Source organism: Pempheris klunzingeri, chromosome 13 (genome assembly GCF_042242105.1).
Source record: "Pempheris klunzingeri isolate RE-2024b chromosome 13, fPemKlu1.hap1, whole genome shotgun sequence".
NCBI classification, from domain to species: domain Eukaryota; kingdom Metazoa; phylum Chordata; class Actinopteri; order Acropomatiformes; family Pempheridae; genus Pempheris; species Pempheris klunzingeri.
The window spans coordinates 9178019-9196438 of record NC_092024.1 but is presented as its reverse complement, the minus strand read 5'-3'; the positions used below and the strand labels follow the sequence as shown (position 1 = coordinate 9196438).

General features: G+C 42.6%; 1 protein-coding gene across 1 annotated transcript; it reads left to right on the top strand.

Annotated features, from left to right (window-relative positions):
• Positions 1-1011: 1011 nt before the first annotated feature.
• Positions 1012-17979, top strand: LOC139211945 (uncharacterized). The gene is made up of 5 exons (XM_070842377.1): positions 1012-1388; positions 8291-8372; positions 8534-9042; positions 12732-12785; positions 16700-17979. The coding sequence occupies exons 1-5, from the start codon at positions 1320-1322 to the stop codon at positions 16823-16825; spliced, it is 840 nt and encodes a 279-aa protein (XP_070698478.1). The 5' UTR covers positions 1012-1319; the 3' UTR covers positions 16826-17979.
• Positions 17980-18420: the final 441 nt, after the last annotated feature.

Genomic DNA, 18420 nt, shown 5'->3' with positions numbered 1-18420 from the left:
TTAGTTTAAGAACATAAAAGTAAAATGCTATGTATGTACAAGCCAATACATCTGTAATAATAATGCAATAATATAAGAGTATAACACTCACATAGGCCTTTTTACCCATTTTAAGTACATTTCATCAATAACACTTGCACACTTAAACATTTCCATGCATGCCTTTAACTTGTGACTGAATATTTTTGAATTCTGAATAGTCTGGGCCAATTAAAAAACAGATTAAATAACATAGCTTCGGTGTCACCTGGTTAACGGTATGGCCTGATATGTATTTCTCTCTACAGCACTAACTGACTAAACCTTTTACATGGCAGAGAAAGCTCAGGTGCAATGAATGAACAAATGACTAATAGTCCCCTTCCATATAAGTGTTTGCGCTTTTCATCCTATGACAAGTCAAATATGTCTGTTGTGAACAATGTCAGCTGATTGTGCATTTAGCTGCATTGAAATGCATTTATATACAAGTTGGATTACTGAAAACAAAACAAAACACAATAACTCCTACTAACTTATTAGAAAAGAAAGGTTTTAATGATTGAAAACCCACATGGGGCTAGTTTATCAAATAATAGTGGTGGTAGATTTTTCTAAAGACGGAACTGTATTTCAGTGCACATAAGTGATTCTCCTGACATGAAAAGAGGAAGTAAACAGGGAGCTAATGTGGCTTTAACTCTCAGCCCTCCTCCTCCTCCAGAGAAAACGTGACATCACTGAGCGAGCAGCCAATCGGAGGGCAGGACGCTCGGGCTGCAGGATCCCTCCGTGTGTCCGCGGAGCCGCTGTGCATTTGGTTGTGTGTATGTGTGTGAGTGTGCGTGTGTGCGTGTCTGAATGCGAACAAGTTGATATTATTTTTTAATTTCCAAACATCTTTGAATTAAGCTCTGGAAGTTAGCCGGGGCCACGGTCAGAGAGCCACCTTCCAGAGCCGCCTGGGGGAAAAGAAAAAAAGACTTTCCACAACAACGGAGACTGTAATGAAGTCGAAAATAACAAGTTTGCTACGTTACAGCCTTTGAAAACAAGCCACATCTACGCAGTTTAACGAATATCGCTGTTTCGCTCTTTTGACACTAGCTAACTTGAAGCTAAAGAGTGCAGCTGCTCACGCTGTCGTGTTTTTATTTTATTTTATTTTTTTAGTGTTTAGTGGCAGTTTGCAGTCAAGTGATAGTCCCGTGTGCCTTCTTTTAAATGTGTAAAGTCGCTTAAGCTAATGAAGTCGTAAGGTAGTGAACGCCACATTAAGACACAGTAATAAAAACGCAGTTGTAGGGGATAAGCCATAACGTTAAGCTACTCAGAGGAAAATGCTAAAGACGCTGACGAAGAAGCTAAGAAGACATTCACTCAATGAGATACATCCTTTCCAGCTGAAGGTAAGTTTGAACTGAGCCACCCAGGCTAATGTCCGACCACTATTCTACATTATATCATGAGGTCTTTACAGACATAGGCTGTAGCTGTCAGTGCCCACTGTACCAAAAAGCACCCAGAGCTGTAGCAGGAATGAGCTTGTTTGAGAGCAGCGTGGCTTTACTTTTTTTTTTTTTTGTCCTGTGACTTGTTCATTTGTAGGCCAGTTAACTACGCAGCTCAAGCTCTATAACCTTGGGGTTATACTAAGTTCATTAAAACTCTCTTCCTTTCTCTTTCTCTTTCCACACACACACACACACACACTCAGCTGCCGTTTTATTAGGCACACTTTGCTGAAACTAATGCAATCTACAGCCCTCATAAATAAATCCTCCCTTAATGATGTTTGTAATGACTGTTTAAGAGAGGTGTAGATTCAACTGTCTCTGTCACCGTGGAGGATGTAGTTTGAAGTGCACTGTGTTAATACTGGCAGGTGTTTCTATTATTTTGGCCACCCCCTTTATATCAATGAGACTAGGCTAAATAACAGAATCACCTCTCTGTGTGATACAACATGGTTCACCAGCAACGCAAACTACATCCTCCAACATGACCGCTCGGTTGGATCCACACCTCTCTGAAACAGTTTCAACAAAAATCTAACTTTATAACCATCATGAAGGGAGGATTTATTGCTGGGCTGTTGCATCAGACTGCATTAGTTGGAGCTAGGTGTGCCTAATAAACTGCTAACTGAAAGTGCATGTCGTGAGACAGACAACTGGCTGCACAGCTCCTCAGTGGAAACGTGTGGTCTGATATAAGCATGTGTTGTTTTCCGAGGTATTTTCTGCTTCCGAGCCCCTCGACCCATTCATTACGTTACCATGTTAGAAGGAATTTACTCTTCATGGCTTACAGGACCAAGCCAGATGTTTACAAGAAGAAATCGGAGATCCACGCCGCTCCACAGACACATCAGCAAACATGTGGCATGTCAACAAAGTCTCCCACTCACAGATGGACGCTCATTGACTCATAAACTGTAGTTCAGCTGTTTTTCATCTTAGAACATAAATCAAGAGAATAATGCGTCCTCGCACATTATCCAGAGAATCTGTCTGAGTGTTCGTTGCTGTGAAACTAGTCCAGGTTCTTCATCCACAGAGGGAAAGGCTATAGTTTCCAGGTGGAAATAGCTGCAGGCATTGTGGGCAAAGGCTGTCAATGGAAGCTAAAAAAAACCCCACCTAAGTAAGAACTGTATTGTTGCGAGCTATTACTATAACTTTTACATCTTTACCCTCCAATTTTCCACATCAGAATCCATTTAAGTGTCCTTCAATTGTCACTGGCTGCTCAGTTTGCATAATGCCCCTTTTTGGTGAGTAGAGGGGTGAATTGTATCCTGCATGGGTCACTGGCTCCATCCAGAACAATATTGTGTGTCAACCAACTGTGTAGTCACATGGCAGCCATTTTGTGCCAAAGTGTCCCTCATCAAAGACCTGGTCGAGGATACAGGGGAAAGTGTGCCATCCCCGTTGTCTTCTTTTGTATGTGTTTGTTGCTGTGCTCAGTGGCTGGGTTCTTTCTGCTAAAAGTGTTTAATGTGATGGGAGAAGTGGCAAGCTTAGGTTATTTACATCCTAGCCTGATGCACAAGATTTCTTCAAATCTTGTGTCTCTGAAACTGATACTTAGACTATTTACATATATTTCCCACCGGAAACATCACATATTGGTAAAATATGAAAATACGAACAAAATTGAGTGGACTATTTGGGGTGTAAGGCGGCTGTAAGGGACTGTTTGTTGCCAGTTGACTGAGTTCTAAAACTAGCAAGAAACCTGCTTCAGAACCTGCAACTATACAGTATAATGGATTGGAAAAGAGTCAGCCAGCACTAAGCAGCTAATCCCCTTTGAATGAGGGAAACTTAAAGGATCATTCCAGTGTATTATAGCTTGGGCCTTTTTTTTTTTTTAATAGATGTGGCCGTCATTCCTATGTGTAACTGTGACATTGCACATTGCAAATCCATGGGTTTGTTTACTTACCTGTCTGATCGTTTTATTGCTCAGGTTTCTTGCCACATCAAATTCTTGGAGGTGTTGTTGCATTCCAATAGTAAGTTATTATTACTGATAGGAATGACAGCCAAAGCTACAAACATAAGTCACAAGCTGGAACTATCCTTTAAAGTGATACTTCAGTGATTTAGGAGTGTGCTTCCAAATCGTTGAGAGTCTTGTGAAAAACATCCTAAAACAATAATGGTTAAAAGTGAGGCAGCAGAGGCTGAGATAACCAAAGTTTAAGACCCCAATATGGGTGCACACCTCCAGGGTGCAACGCAGGGCATTTGTCATATATCTGTTGTTATATGTGCTCCCCAGTAACCCTGATGACATCATGTGGGTTACTTTCTCAGGTTGAAATGTGTAAAAATGTATTGTTGTAGTTCTTCATAGGTTTAGTTGAAAGCTTGCTCTTGTTGTAAATGTCTGCCATTGATGGCCAGGTGTGAACCAAGTTTCTGTTCAAGTTTTCGTTGTGACTAAATATTGACATCCATTGTTTTGAGTAAATTGTGGTTCTGGTTGATTTAGGTTCAGGATTTGTTGTAGTGTATCTATTTTCTATACTGTCACATGAATTTCTCCTCTCAGGATCAATAATGGCTTATCTTAACTAATCATATCTTTTACAAGTCACTCAGATGATAGTTGAGTTTAAAGTCTGCTGCAGTGCTCACTGGAGTTGAATGACCATGCCAGGATGGTTGAAATGAGGCTAAATGTCTCCCAGGCCATGTTACGCTTCCTAAAGCAGGAACAAGACTACTTATGCTACATTATGGGGAAGATCCACGGGAGTGTGAGGAGAAGAGAATCAACCATCTCTGACCCCGTGTTGTGTGTTTTCATGAGCGAGGGAATGGAGTGTGACAGTGTCCATGTCGGTGTGGAGGGACAGAGAAAAGCTGATATGTGTGTGAACTGGGTGGTGTGTGTACGCTGTGACATTGCCATTGATCCAGCTTAGCAAGCTGCTCAGTGATGCAAGGAAATGACAAGGATTTCATTCAACTGTTCTTGACACACAAACACACAACTCTTTGTCCGTCTTTGTGTGTATGCACAAAAGCAGTTTTTATGCTTTATTCATGCAGTCTCACTTTCACTTTGCTTATGTGTCTCAGCTCAAAGAGTGATATCGAGTGTACAATGTAATGTCAGTGTAACAACAATGTAATGCAATGCAGTCTGTAAATTATGAGATGCACTTTTTTATGATTTTGCGATCTTGATGTTGGACAAAATCTGTACATGAACATATACATTTCATTTTGTCTGCCTGTTACTTTTTACACATATTTCCTGAGAATTATGAATGACTATGAATTTTTTTGTAAAATGAGCAAATATGTTAAATATAGAACAGTGTGTTGCATTGCATGATTGTAGATTTGATTAGCATGTAATTTTTTAAATAGTATAAACATGAAAATGCTGAATCAGCCTTTGGAGTTTTTTGGCACTGTAAAACTTTGTGGACAGTTCACATGTTAGAGAAAAGACTGGAAAGGGCCTCCAAGCCAGTTAGGAGCAGTACAGGTGCATTACAGGCCCGTGATGCTTTCATGGCTGTTAGCAGTCCAAATGCTCACCTCTAACATCATTTGAATATTTCTCATGCAAAGTAGCAGTGGAGCCAAATTGACTATTTGGACAAGATGATGAAAAACTCCACCAGGGATTGAGAAGAAGATGATGTTTGAATTATGTAATAATAGACATCATTGTTTTCTTAAGGCTGCTACAGAGATACTCCTCGTACACTAATGTGGAAGCAGCCAATGAGTGTCATTTAGCTTTAAAAGGTCATTTTTTATCCTTGTTTTCAGTTTAACACGTCTCCTTCACCAAGGTTTGTTTTTACTTTGAATGCAAAGCTAATGACTAATAAGTGTGTGGGGAAGGGTGTGACTGTGCGTGGTCCTGATTGAACATCTGATCGGGTTGTTTGCGTGTATGTGTGCTTCGTGTATACACTTCTCTTTTGCGTCTTTCTTCATCCTGTAGCATAAATACGTTGCTTGCATGTACTTCAGCTCTCTACAGAGTTCATAAGGGTCTGCAGTGAATTGTGCCTTTGCAGAAATACTGTTTGTCTTGTGAGGTGCCAGCTTGAAAAACTTCTGGAAAGGCAGTATGGATGCTTAGCTGCAGGGATTACAGTATGAGGCAGCTTGTCCAGGTTGGAGTGGCGCAATCCAGGCTTAACCACAGTATTATACAGGAGCTGACAAAAAGAGTGAACAACCAGAAGTGTAAAGAAACATAATAAGAAGAAATGTTTGAGCTGCTGCTGAATCTAGATTTCATTTATATTTTTTGTGTATTTTAAGGTGAATTTGCACAAAAACATCTACTAAACAGCATGTTTTGAAGCTGGAGTGATGATGCTACAGTAGACGGTGAAACCCTGCTATTGCTTTTGTCTGGCCCAACCGTAAACTGAACGCCAGTTAGGCAGAGTCTAGTAGCCTGTTTGTTGTAGCTAGCTCTGCCAAAGCAATGACCATATCAGATGTGGTTCACCATAAAACACAAGCAAAGTTTTCTCATCCTCTCTCACTCACACTGCATGAAATACAGATGCCACTTGTAACATCAATTCCTTAATATCCTGATGTCGGATTAACTGAGAGGAATCAAATGTTATGACCTCTCTCAAGTTTCCACTGTCTAAAAAGCCCATGTTTGACTGAGGGACTAAAACAGTCCTGGAAGTGAAACTTATTCAAATACATGCACTTTTTTTTTCTCTACACTCCCAGATTTGCATTGGTTGAATGCTTTATACTGTGCTGAACTTGACTTGCTTTGCCTAAGGAGTAATTTCTCAGATGGTGCACTAGCTATTCAAGTGGTGGTCAATGTTACAGTGATCTGTGTACTGAAAGTAAAACAGACAAACACACAAAGGTTCTATGGTTCAACACACTGTTTGCTTGTGTTAATGTGTATATGTGAGACATGCAGGTTACATCAGCATATTGTGACAGAGCCTGAAACACAATAAAAAGTCTTGCGCTTCATTGTTAGACATCAGTCTGTATCTTACAAGTGTGCTACACATATGCTACATTTCTGTTGTCCTCTGATCCGTCAACAACCTCTGAGGTTGGAAAGTCCAAATCATTACTTTCTGCTGATAGTTGCCTTTAGTTGCACAATGATTGCTCTGTGGAGAAACAAATGGCTCTCACGTCAAAACAAGCACAGAAATGAAAGTTGCTAACTGTGTATCTGTAAAGGGTCAAATACCTTGGAAAAATGATTAATCATCCTGATGATATCACTGAGTGTGAATACAGATTTAAACCTCTCAGACTAAATGTGTCCTCTGAGTACAATTAAACCATGAAGTTTATGAACCACCAGCATCACTTCATTCTTCGTATCCTGCAGCAGTAACTTTTAATAGGTTTTCAGCTGTTTCATGGATGCTGCCCAACAATAATTCACTGGAGTGTACAGTGTAGCTGAAGCCCTGAGCCAGCCACTTGCCAAAATACATTTCCTTCCCACAGTTACTCCTCAGTGTAATTTTCCTATGGAGTTCATGAAGTGACGCTGTTTAACTTGAGACTCCTCGAGAGCCAAGCTTTTTTTTGTCTTGTGTACTGGCTCTGGGCCCGTTCATTGAGAATCTGCCCCATAGCTCGTGTACCATAGAAAAGCAGCACGGCTGCACTCAGGCCTTATCCAGACAGCTGTATATCTTAACCAACAGTGTCTTACCCTGAAAATTAAACTACACGTAGATCCTTTACTCTGCTATTTAATATCTTGAAATGTAGTATTAGTACTAAGTTGGTCGACAAGACTGTAAGGGAAGATTATTTCCAATGTTTTGTACAACAGGAGTACATGTTGCAACATGTAATAAATAACCATTCCTTTTGTAATCATTTTAGGAAACAAAATATCTGCTGCAGCAGACTTGATGATGACAGGAAACGTTTTTAAACATTTTTAACACGCAGCAGTGTGGGACAGTTGGCATTCATAAATAGCCTTTTGATTTTTATTTCACCAAAATACACAATGAACAGTCTGTGAAATTAAACATTGGAGTTCACACTTCACATGAAGTGAATACTGTCTGCCCTTATTGGGCTCAGAGGCCCCGGCTCCTTTCTCCCTTTTCCCTCTTTTTGAAGAGCTTCAGAAAGAAGAGGAGGTGTGTGTGAATGTGCATGTGTGCATGTGTGCGTGTGTGTGTGTGTGTTAGAGAGTAGAAGGGAGGACACTGTGTATGTTTGTGTGGATGTATGTGTGTAAGCATACACACACACACACAAGCACAGATGGCAGCTGCTCAGCGAGGCCTCGGAGTGGTAATTACTGAGTGTGAGGCGCATTACTTAACTCTTAGCGCTGCAGTGTGCAGGGTATCTGCATTGTTGCTACTGGTGTACACGAGGAATTGATTTTAAAGAAACAGACTGGTTCAACTTGTGGGAAAAGAAAATAGCCTGAACTTAACTTAAACAGACCTGTGACTCAACTGGTCCTGACTTTTTTTTACTTTAAGAATCAATTCTGTGTGTAGTACAACGAAAGAAATAACCACGTAGCAAATGCAGGGCATGTCTGTGTTGTTGGTTAGTGGTCTATTTTTGTGGCCAACTAAGACAATGAACTAATTAACAGATTGAATACAGAATAAATCATTGTAATGATTATGGTTTTGCTTTTTAATTGTCATTGGTATTGAAATTGAAGACGTGCTGCATAATGAAATGAAATGTAATTTTGACTTAAAAAAAGAAAACATGTTCCTTATGAAGTGTTACTATACAGCAGACTTGACCAACAGTATACGCTCGATCCTTTTTTCCAGATTTCTTACCATGGCAGTGGCGAGGGAGGGGAGAGTGATGACTCAGAGGGGGAAAACCAGGAGCTTGCACAGATTGACAGAGGTAAGTGCCCTCTACCAACCAAATTAATTGTGTTGTGAATAGATGATGATCTAAGAGATCTACATCTCTTATTGAGTCTCACAGGTTATATTTAGATGTTTGAAATCAAATCAAATAATATGCTTGTAGATAAGCAACTGTGTCTTTGTCGACTCCTCTAGAGAGACGGAGAAATTGTGCCCTGACCCCCTTGGCCACCAGCCAGCAGCACAACCAGGGTCCCCTCTCTCCAGCTCGGTTACGACGCCTCCGGCTCCTCTTAGATGCCAATCTGGATCGCCACTCTTCAGAGGAGGAGCTCGAGCGAATCAGTTGCGGTGACAACAGGAAGTGGGTGCTTCCCCAACGCCTCAGCGATCACCACAGCAGCGCCTCCAGCGATGAGGAGGTGCGCGACCTCTGTGGCTGCGGGTCGCCGGCTGCCCCTGCCAGGCCGCTGGTTGAGCCGGGTGCTTGCTTGGCTGCCTCCCCGAGCCCTGTCCTCTTCAGCTCCAGCCCACCACGTAGCCTCAAGCCACCCCCCATGCGCTTTCAGCTGCAGGTGGTGCAGCCCGTGGCACGGCCCATCATTCTGACCCACTTTGACCAGTCAGCACCTTACAGAAAGTATCGGCACAGTTATGGCGGGGAGCCAGGGAGGCCCAGTCTGGACCTGGAGAAAATGCAACAGGTTAGTAGCCCAAGCTGAAGTTAAATACCTCATGACTTTTTGTTTACCAACACCAACCCCTGCCCAGAATGTCAACTTTGCAAGATATCTTAGAGTGTGACGAGCAGATTTCCATGACATTTGCTGAGCACATTAAAACTGTTATAGTCCCCTTTCCCACATTGCTATTTCTAGACCCCTATCGAAGGGTCTAGAAATAGCAAGGTGTTTGCTCCATCTAACACTTTAAACTAGGGGTATAATGCACACTGCAGTTCGTAGGGGCTGCTAAGACATTTAGTCTCAAGCCAATGAATGTTTTTATCATTTGCATATTATTAATTTAACAACATGACAATGGAGGAGGAAATATTTAAATGCTTTACCTAGGCAACGTTTGCAGTATCACATAGAAATAATCAAAACTGCTCCATGCAACGCAAATGGCCTCTGTGAGTGGTATACCATTCTACTATAATATTAGTGGAGTAATATTACTGATGTTGGTTAGTGTAATCTCTAGCAATGCATCATATTCTATAAGCTCGTCTTAAGTTTTGTTTGTTAGTTCATCAAGGTGACACATAAATGCAGTGGACTATGAAGTAAAATATTTAAATCTGAAATTTGGTGGAGTAGAAGCAAAGCAAATTAACCACACAGCTCCCCAGCACCTAGTTACTGATAAATAATTACCATCATACTTGTTACACTAATTGTCTCTCTAAGCGCTTTATTTATCTCTCACTTACCGTATTTAACACCTTAATTAATAACGGGTAATTAAGGTACAAAATGAAGTTACATTGCTCATTATTTGTTTTTGTGTTCCAATTTATGATGCACTACATGACAAGGTGATGTCTTCTACAGTGATGTCTCACAGGATGCCTTTCCATGTTTAAAACCCATGACACCATTAGTTGAGACATAGTTTATATAGACATGCTTGAGATTTGCCATAATATGTGTGATGTCCCCGCACTCTACCCGGCTACCCTACACACACATGGCCACACAAATGTGCACACTCACACAAGCAAACAAAGTCTTCCCTTTCCATAGCCGGACGCTCGCCACCACGGTGGTCTGGCTGGAGAGGGATGAAGGAGAGGGAGGCACGGACGGCAGATGTCCGCCCTTGTTTCTCACAAAGGCTGGCAAGCGAGGGGAAACGATGGAGGGGTGGAGGCAGAAGGAGAGGATTAAATAAACAACAGAAAAACGACGGCCACTAATGAGTCATGGAGAAGCTGGTCCACTAATCATTAAAATCCAATAGACTTGTTGGCCCACACTGTGGATGGGAAAGGGTGTGTGTGTGTGTGTGTGTGTGTGTGTGCGCGCGCTTGCAGAGAGAGAAACTGCAGGTTTCAGGGGTCCATATGTCCATGGGGTTTTTAGAGGGAAAGAACAGATGATGAGAGACAGCGGGCAGCAATGAGAGGGGTGAAGGAAAAAAAAAAAAGAGATGAGTTTGTGTGTGTGTGTGTGTGTGTGCATGTGGGGCTGGGGTACGCGTCTATCATCCTGCCTGTCTTTTTGTGTCTGCATGTGTACATCCTCCTGTCTGTGAGCTTGTTGCTATATGAGTGTGTGTCTGTTGCCACAGCGCGAGTGTGTCTGTATGTGTGAGAGTGTGTGCACACTCAGTCAAGTGGAATGGGAGGTGCTGCAGGGAATACAATAGGGGGCCTACAGAGGTAGCTAGTAGACACAGCTCCAGGCTCCCATTAACCCTTTAGCTGGACAGCTTCCATTACAGAGTCTGCCTCAACCCCTACACACCGTCAACATGTAATTTCTTTCACAGACGCTCTTCTGGAGCTTAAACTTAAGACAGAAAGATGACAGAACACAGAACACAATTGTTGAAACTGTATCAAAATCTAATTTTGTACTTGAAATCCAAACTCCTCCTTTGACTCCCCTGACCCATGACAATCTAAGACCAGTGATGGCTGTGGCCCAGCGTGACCAGACCAGCATTGGTTTTAGCCTTAGTCAGACATTTGTCTGTCTCATAATGTCCCTATAGGCAGGTTAAAAGATCAGCAGCCTGTTGTCTTTTCGTTTCTGATAATGCCTCATGCATGTTAATCCCTGTCCAGTTGCTCAGAGGTGCCATTGTTCGTCAGCCTGATTATCATCTATCATCAACTGTTTGTCTGGCAGATGCTGGTCATATGTCGACCCCAGCACTCAAATGATGCATCTGTACCAAATGTAATACTAATACACACTGGTTATTCAAAAATCCATAGCAATATTTCTATGTACTGTAGCCAGTTAGCAGGAATTCATATTGTTTTTAAACAGCCATTGGCTTCTATTAATTTCATTATACTATGAAAATCAACTGTCTGAGACTTAAAACATTCTTGTGATGGGTAATCTCCCACATCGAGCATCATGCTCAATTTTAGTTTTGGTATTTTATGTTTTTGAAATGGGTTGTGCACTTACGCAGTAATGAATTTAGAGGTGCAGATTTATGGTTATATTATAGCTCTCACCGAGCCAAGATAGGGCAGGCCAAAGAAACATTTTTGTGTAGTTGGTTTCATACATGACAAGGTAATGTAAATTCTTTACATTTTCATTAAAACAACAACAAAATGAATAGTACATGCCCAACCATCACACACACACACAAAATATTTTCATAGCTTATCCCAAAACATGCAGATAATTTACTTTGTATATTTAATGAAGAACAACAACACTTAGCCAAAACAGTTAGCTAGTAGGCAAGTCACGACCTGTTGGACGTGTGTGTGTGTGTGGTTTAGGAGGAGGGTGGTATGGGGTTGGTGGTGGATAGACTGATTCTGCTGCAGTCAGAGAGGATGTGTGGGATGAAAAGAGAGAGGGACAAAGTGATCTATCATGATAAATCCATGAGCACGGCCCTTTTTAAAGTGATCAAATCTAATTTTTTAAATTGTCGTTTAATCACAAATAGTACTAAAAATATATTTTTGTAAACTGAATTGAATAAAAAGCCCAAATTTCTGTTTTTAATTCTAGGCAGCTCGCACCCACATGGACTGTAGTATCATTGATAAAAAAAGATAAGGGCTGGCGGGAGGTGAACACGAGGGCAAGTGCACACCAGCTCTCTCCCACATCACCACAGCATGAGTCTTGTGTTTCCATTCTTTCCTGTGCTCCCTTCCCCCTTAGAAGCTACCTCCCCGACTCAAGACAATTCGATGATTGTGTGGTCCCTCCACCCCCACTGTTTTTTTTTTTGAGAATAGTGTAGCTGCGTGGACACGGAGGGGAGTGGGACACAGGATATTGCATAAGCTTCATTGACTGACTGTTTAGTTTACAGAGACAGCTGGATTTGCCTCACTTCCTTGATCCCTGATTCAATGTTAATTGACTGCCAATGCTCAGCTCTTGTCACGCTAGAGCCTGCTGTTTTAATGCAAAGATTACTGTTCTAATAATGGGTTGGAAATGGTAGAGCATGAGCGTTCATATGCACATAAATCAAGCTAACAGGGACCTCATCCAGACAGTTACACCACTTACTTTTTTCAGTTCAAAGTTTATTGAAGTTTGCGCAAGCAGGCAACTTTTATGCAGTTTTTGGATTGTCATGGAGGCAAATGAAATGCTGCAGAAGTAGTTTTTTTTTTGTCGAGTTGAGAACTGTATGCTTTTCCATAGCTGTCATTGTGCATTCTTGTTCTCCACAGAAAATGCTGCTGAAAAAGAACTGTGGAGGGAAAACGCGGACTATAAAGATTCGGGTGAGTTGATTTTTATTCAGCTTAGCTTCCCACAGTAAATAAAAGAAAACCCTCATGAAGTATTGTGTCATGATGAATGCAAACAATTTATAGTGTGTTGTTTAAAGAAGTGCTTTTAATTTGAATATGCACACACACTTGGACACAGCCTTTGCTTTTATGTAGACCCATAATAGGCAGTCCAGATCAGGGTGTCCATTACAGCAGTGATAAGGTTGCAAGGTTGCTCGGCCCCCGTGAACAGCCTGGCCTGTCTTGTTGCCAACACCTTGATGTCCATCCAACTGCATACTGGGACAGCATCTGGCAACAGCGTTTGTTCCCATGCCCTGCTAGCTACACAGCCATGCCTGAGACGTCTGAAAATCTGATAGCACTGTCAGATTCCTTTTGCAAGCAGCACCGAGCTAAAGACTGTTTACCGCGCTGATGCTCAGGACAAAGAAACAAGAAGAAAAATGTGCTCTTTTCTTTTTTTCAGGCCTGTTTGATCTCTTGATCTCGCTCAACAACCTTTAATAGCCGAGTTTTCCACTTGTCCCATTAGTGGTCTTAGAAGTGCACATTTACCCGCTTAAATAGCTTTGTAAACACACAGGTATTTTCCCAAGATTGTGTCCCGACTGATTCTCCCGTAAAGTGGTTTTCCAAACACAACCTCCAGTAATCATCCACCAGCTCAGCGCCGCAACTGCGTATGGGCTGATTTTGTTTGTAGTGGGTAGGAGAAGCATGTTGGAGAGTCGACTGGAGCAAGCCTGGGCATCTTGGCACAGAGCACGGTACTCCAGAAGGATGCACAGTGTGGTGAGAAAAGTGACGTTATTATCACGTTGTGTGGGATAGTGTCAATGGAACCTTATCACACACTTGTTTATACACACACACACACACACACACACACACTTAAACCAACTGTAACAGCATCCAATCGTCCACACAGGTATGTACGATCTGCACAAATATGTCAAAAAAACAGAAAAAGCTTTGAGAGTGGTTTAGGAAGAACAAGTGAGTGGCGATGAGAGATGGAGCTGAGGAGGAGGAGGAGGAAGAAGAGGAGGTGGAGTGTTGTGCGGTTCCCTTGTGGTGTATTTCCAGGGATGAAGTCATATTCCATTTATATCCTGGCCGGCTGCTATCTGTTCAGCTCCTCTGATACATAGAGATATTGCTCATTATCCTCTGTTCTAGCTGGCGTAGTTGGTAGTGTTATTGTCCCTGTCAGTGACGTCTATGCGCACTGGGTATGTTCCAGATGATAGATTTTTCTTGAAGCGAGTTCACAGCGAGCCATTTGGAGGCTTGTGTCGACTACGTCTACCCTTTGTGCCACTCCGTACCGTCATCCACCCCATCTCTCTTTCCTGTGCTGCTACCTCTCTCTTTCTCTTTCCCTCTTTTATCTGTCAGCCCTCCGTTTCCTGGCCAGGATCCAGAAGAGACACTGGATCTGGATGGGGCCCCGGCTTTGAGACTGGATTCAGGCATTCAAGCATGGGAGTTGTTACAGGAGTTGAGGAGGTCGATGGTGGTAGTGGTGGTGGTGGTGGTGGTTGTTGTGTGTGTGTGTGTGTGTGTGTGACTGTATGTTTTAAGAGGGGGGTCATGTGTAGGCAGTAGGAAAACACAGCTTTGGCCGCTGCTGCTGCTTCTGCTGCTGCTGAGGCCATCCCCTCTAGGGGTTGGAGGTGAATAGTAGAGTGGGGTGATGAGAGCTTCCCAGGCTGCAGCAGGGAAGAGTGATGGCGTCTGGTTTCAGCCACCAGAAAGAATGGGCGGAGAGGAAGATGAAGATTGATTGAGGTGAGGGAAATGGTGCAGATATGGAGAGTGGAGGGGGAAACTAAATTGAAGGAACATGCTCTGCGTGCCCTTTGATTTCTGAGTGAGGTAAACTAGATGGCTGGGGAGTGATGTAAAGGCATTTTTGGTCTTAGCATTAGGACAAACAGATGTTTAAGGAATAGTCTGACACTTTTAGAAAAATGCTGATTTGCTTTCTTGCAGAGTTCGGTGCGATCACTAGAACAGTCCCATCTGTTAAATGTCAGCTTCGCCAAAGAGGTTTTCGTACAGATTAAACAAATGACATACAGCATGTTAATTGGTGCACTTTAGGTGCTCGTATGTGGATGTTGTTACCATTTTAGTTCATGATGGAGACGATGAGAGGCTGCCCAACTCTCTACCAAAGCTTCCTGGCACAGTGAATCGACACTGACCCGCCTCACCACAAATATGCAAAAGAACTATTGGGCACTTGATTTATTATAGACCTCAGTTGTAGGTTCTATTTCCTGCACAAATGTAGTATCAGACTGGGTCTGGGCAGATATACAATTTTAAAGGGCTCTCGTTGGGATCAGGAGCACAGCACATGGTCAGGATGATCCGGACAATTCTGCTTATGACTGAGTTCTTTGACTTTCCAATGAAAATGTTTAACTATCACCTCAGTCTAGGGCCCCCTCTGATCCTCTGGGCCCCTGGTCTAGTGCCCCGTTGGCCCACACAGCAATCCATTCATATAATTAACATTGTACCCAAAATGTTGAACTATTCCTTTAACAGAGGGCCAGTAATACAGCATAGCAACTTTTCAGATGTGCAGATCAGGGCCTAAATCAATGATCAACAGGACAAACTCATAAAAATACTACATTTTAAGAAAGAGGCCTTTCTGTCAGATCAGTTCAGCTGGTTTGAGAGATTAGTGGTGTTTTAACTCAGCTTTCCAACTGCTGCTTTTTATATCTTCACAAGCATATAAGCGGAGTACTTTAGGTACTTTGTTTGACCCTTCTGGGCCCTAAATGTCCGTCATACTGCAGATGTGACCACAGGGCAGCTCAGTGGGGATCGCTAGCACGGACAGGGAGCCGTCCTGATGTATGACTCTCCCCCACAGTTGGACTGACTCGCGGCTAGCATATGGAGAACATCTTAACACAGTTCACATCCACCAGGTTTACTGTAACTTGTTCTTGGGCTACGATTTGTTTTTCCACCTCTCACTTTTTGCCTGTTTATAGAAACATTGGGAGATAAAACAGCTCTAAGTGGTATTGGGAATTGTTGCTGTGTTACTGTGACTCAGTTGTCAGCACAGAATCCCTTAAGATGTCGGCTGAAGTCATAGCAACACCTGTAGCCTCACATGCACTGTTAATGGGGCCTTATTTCATATGCACTGATGTCACTGGGTACTTTTCCAGTAGCAGTGGGCTCTTTGTCAGCACCTGAATGGAGTCGGTCACAGGGATGCATCTATCTCAGTTCTCAGGGACGTGTTTGGTAATGTTTTTGTTTTTTTTCTCTCCATGGGATCAGCTCCTAATTACAGTGAATCTGTCTCAGGGTCCTGATCTTTCTCAGTCCACCTCCTCACAAACCTCACTCCCCCTCAGCAGGCTCTGGAGAAAGTGCAGCCTCACTGCCAAATCCAACAAAGTCATTTCCTGTCGTTTCCTGTAGGGAGGAAAATGACCAGGGCTAATTTTAGACAGAGGGCTTGTAGAGCCACATGAAGCGAGGTTCTGCTCGGGGGGGGGGGCGGCTCTGTGAGTGGAAAAGCATTTATGTCACCAAACCTGCCGTGTCAATGAAAAAAGAAAAAAAAAAAAAAATCAGTGTGAAAATGTTCTAACGAGGTGCAGTCATTTCACCATCACAAGTTTGGTTTTCAAGCCACGTCTCTCAGCCGTATGACACACATTTTTCCTGCAAAAAGAAAAACCAATGGTACCGTTGACTTGAACTAACACAGAAAATAATACCATAACTCAAGGACAGCAGGTGATCCTTGCCATTTCCATCCGATGAAGCTCAAAAGCTGGATTAACCCAAACACCTACATCTGACAGGTCTGTTCCTCGCCATGACCGCTTGTCTCTGTCTTTCTGTGTCCTCAGAATCTGACGGGCAGTCGTCCTCCGCCCAGGTACACCTACGATCCCTCCATCTTCGCCTTCCGCTCCTTGAGCACAGTGCCCCCCTGCAGCCCGCTGACCCCGTCCGAGGATCCTCCCTGCTCATAAGAAAATTCACCCACCCGCTGCCAGATAATCCCCCACCCGCCATGTCTTCATTCCCAGACAGCTGCTTTTTTTTGTGGCTTCTGCAGCGAGACCAAGAAGAGACTGTTATGAAGCTGGCCGCCAGAAAGACGTTTGTTAGACGGTCAAACTCTTGCACACTCAGGTAATCCCACCCTGCAACGCTGTCATCGGAACATTCGGAGAATAAAATAGCCTAAACACAACATTTCAAAGGATACTTCAGGTTTCGCTAACGTAGAACTGTGTCTGAAGAGATCCTGTGATTGGAAGAAGAACGATGAAGAAACGGGCACGGACTGTGGACCAGAGGTGGTACAAACGGACAAGGCCAACCATTCTGACGCCCGGATTTAGATCTGGGTTGGATTCATGTTGAAGGGAAATAATGCATGCAAGACAATCAAACGGTTCCAAGGTTTCTTCCTTTTAGATGTGATTACTGGACATCTCGTAAGGCTCTCGTTAACTTTATATAGTAAACACAGCGAGGTGAGTCACCTGACATCTTGTTATTGTGGAGATGAACATAGACAGTGGTCACATTCGTCTGTCTGAAAAACTACTTCTTTGGATGTGTTCTTGAATATGCAGGTCATGACGAGCTATAACAAACATGTATGACGTGTGTAGTTGAATAGTCGACCTTTCGATGATGTACGTTTCTTAATGAATTTGTCACTTTTAGTCCAGGTCAGAGTTAAGCACTTGTATCCTCTTTCCTTGCATGAATTCCGCTGTTTTGCAGAAAGAGAGGTATGTGGAAATAAGCAAGTATGAGAATAGTTTGCTGCACATTTGGCAAGTGTATTGGTGCTATGGTATGCATAGCCTACTTGTAGTGTGCCATTTTTTTTTTCCAATATTGTACCTCATTACTTTCTAGGTAGAAGAGGACCACTGGTATATCTAAGACATCCCAGTGTTTTCTAAAGATCTCTTAATGCCTTGAAATCACATTCCTGTTGGATTGTACAAAACAGGTCCTGAAGCCTCCTGAGATGAGCTGGTCAATTGATTAAAAACACAATGTCACCACTGTACTAAGATTTTGCCGAAGTGAATGTAACTTTGTGACATGTTTTCGTCCATTGTTGCACAAAATGAATCAATAAATGCCCTGTGGCCTCTTGTTAGGAGGTGTTCTTTTTATTACTTAGATCACCATCATCATAATAGCTCTCTTTGCCCAGAAGTACTGAAGCTGTCCTGTAAAGTGTAAAGTTTATATTGGCTTTTCCTTTTAAATTTTTCCCTCATCTGTATGTTACATGATACAGACACTATACTCAGCCCAGTTTTTAGCCACCATGTACAGAGGCATGGTTTTGTCACAGTATTTGTTGGTGAAACAGCAGTTTAATCAGGATCTTTGAAGCTGCATTCATCACTCTTCTGTAGTAACAACAGAGCAAAGACTGTACCCTCTGCTCTGTGGAGCGTTTTAGGGTCTTTTAGCTTATTGTTTTACGGTTACTGTTTTGATTCCTCATCAACTAGCAGCGGTTTTCTTCAAAAGCTCTGATGAACTCACTGTCTACTGAGCACCTAACGACAGACAAAGTCAGCAACTTGTG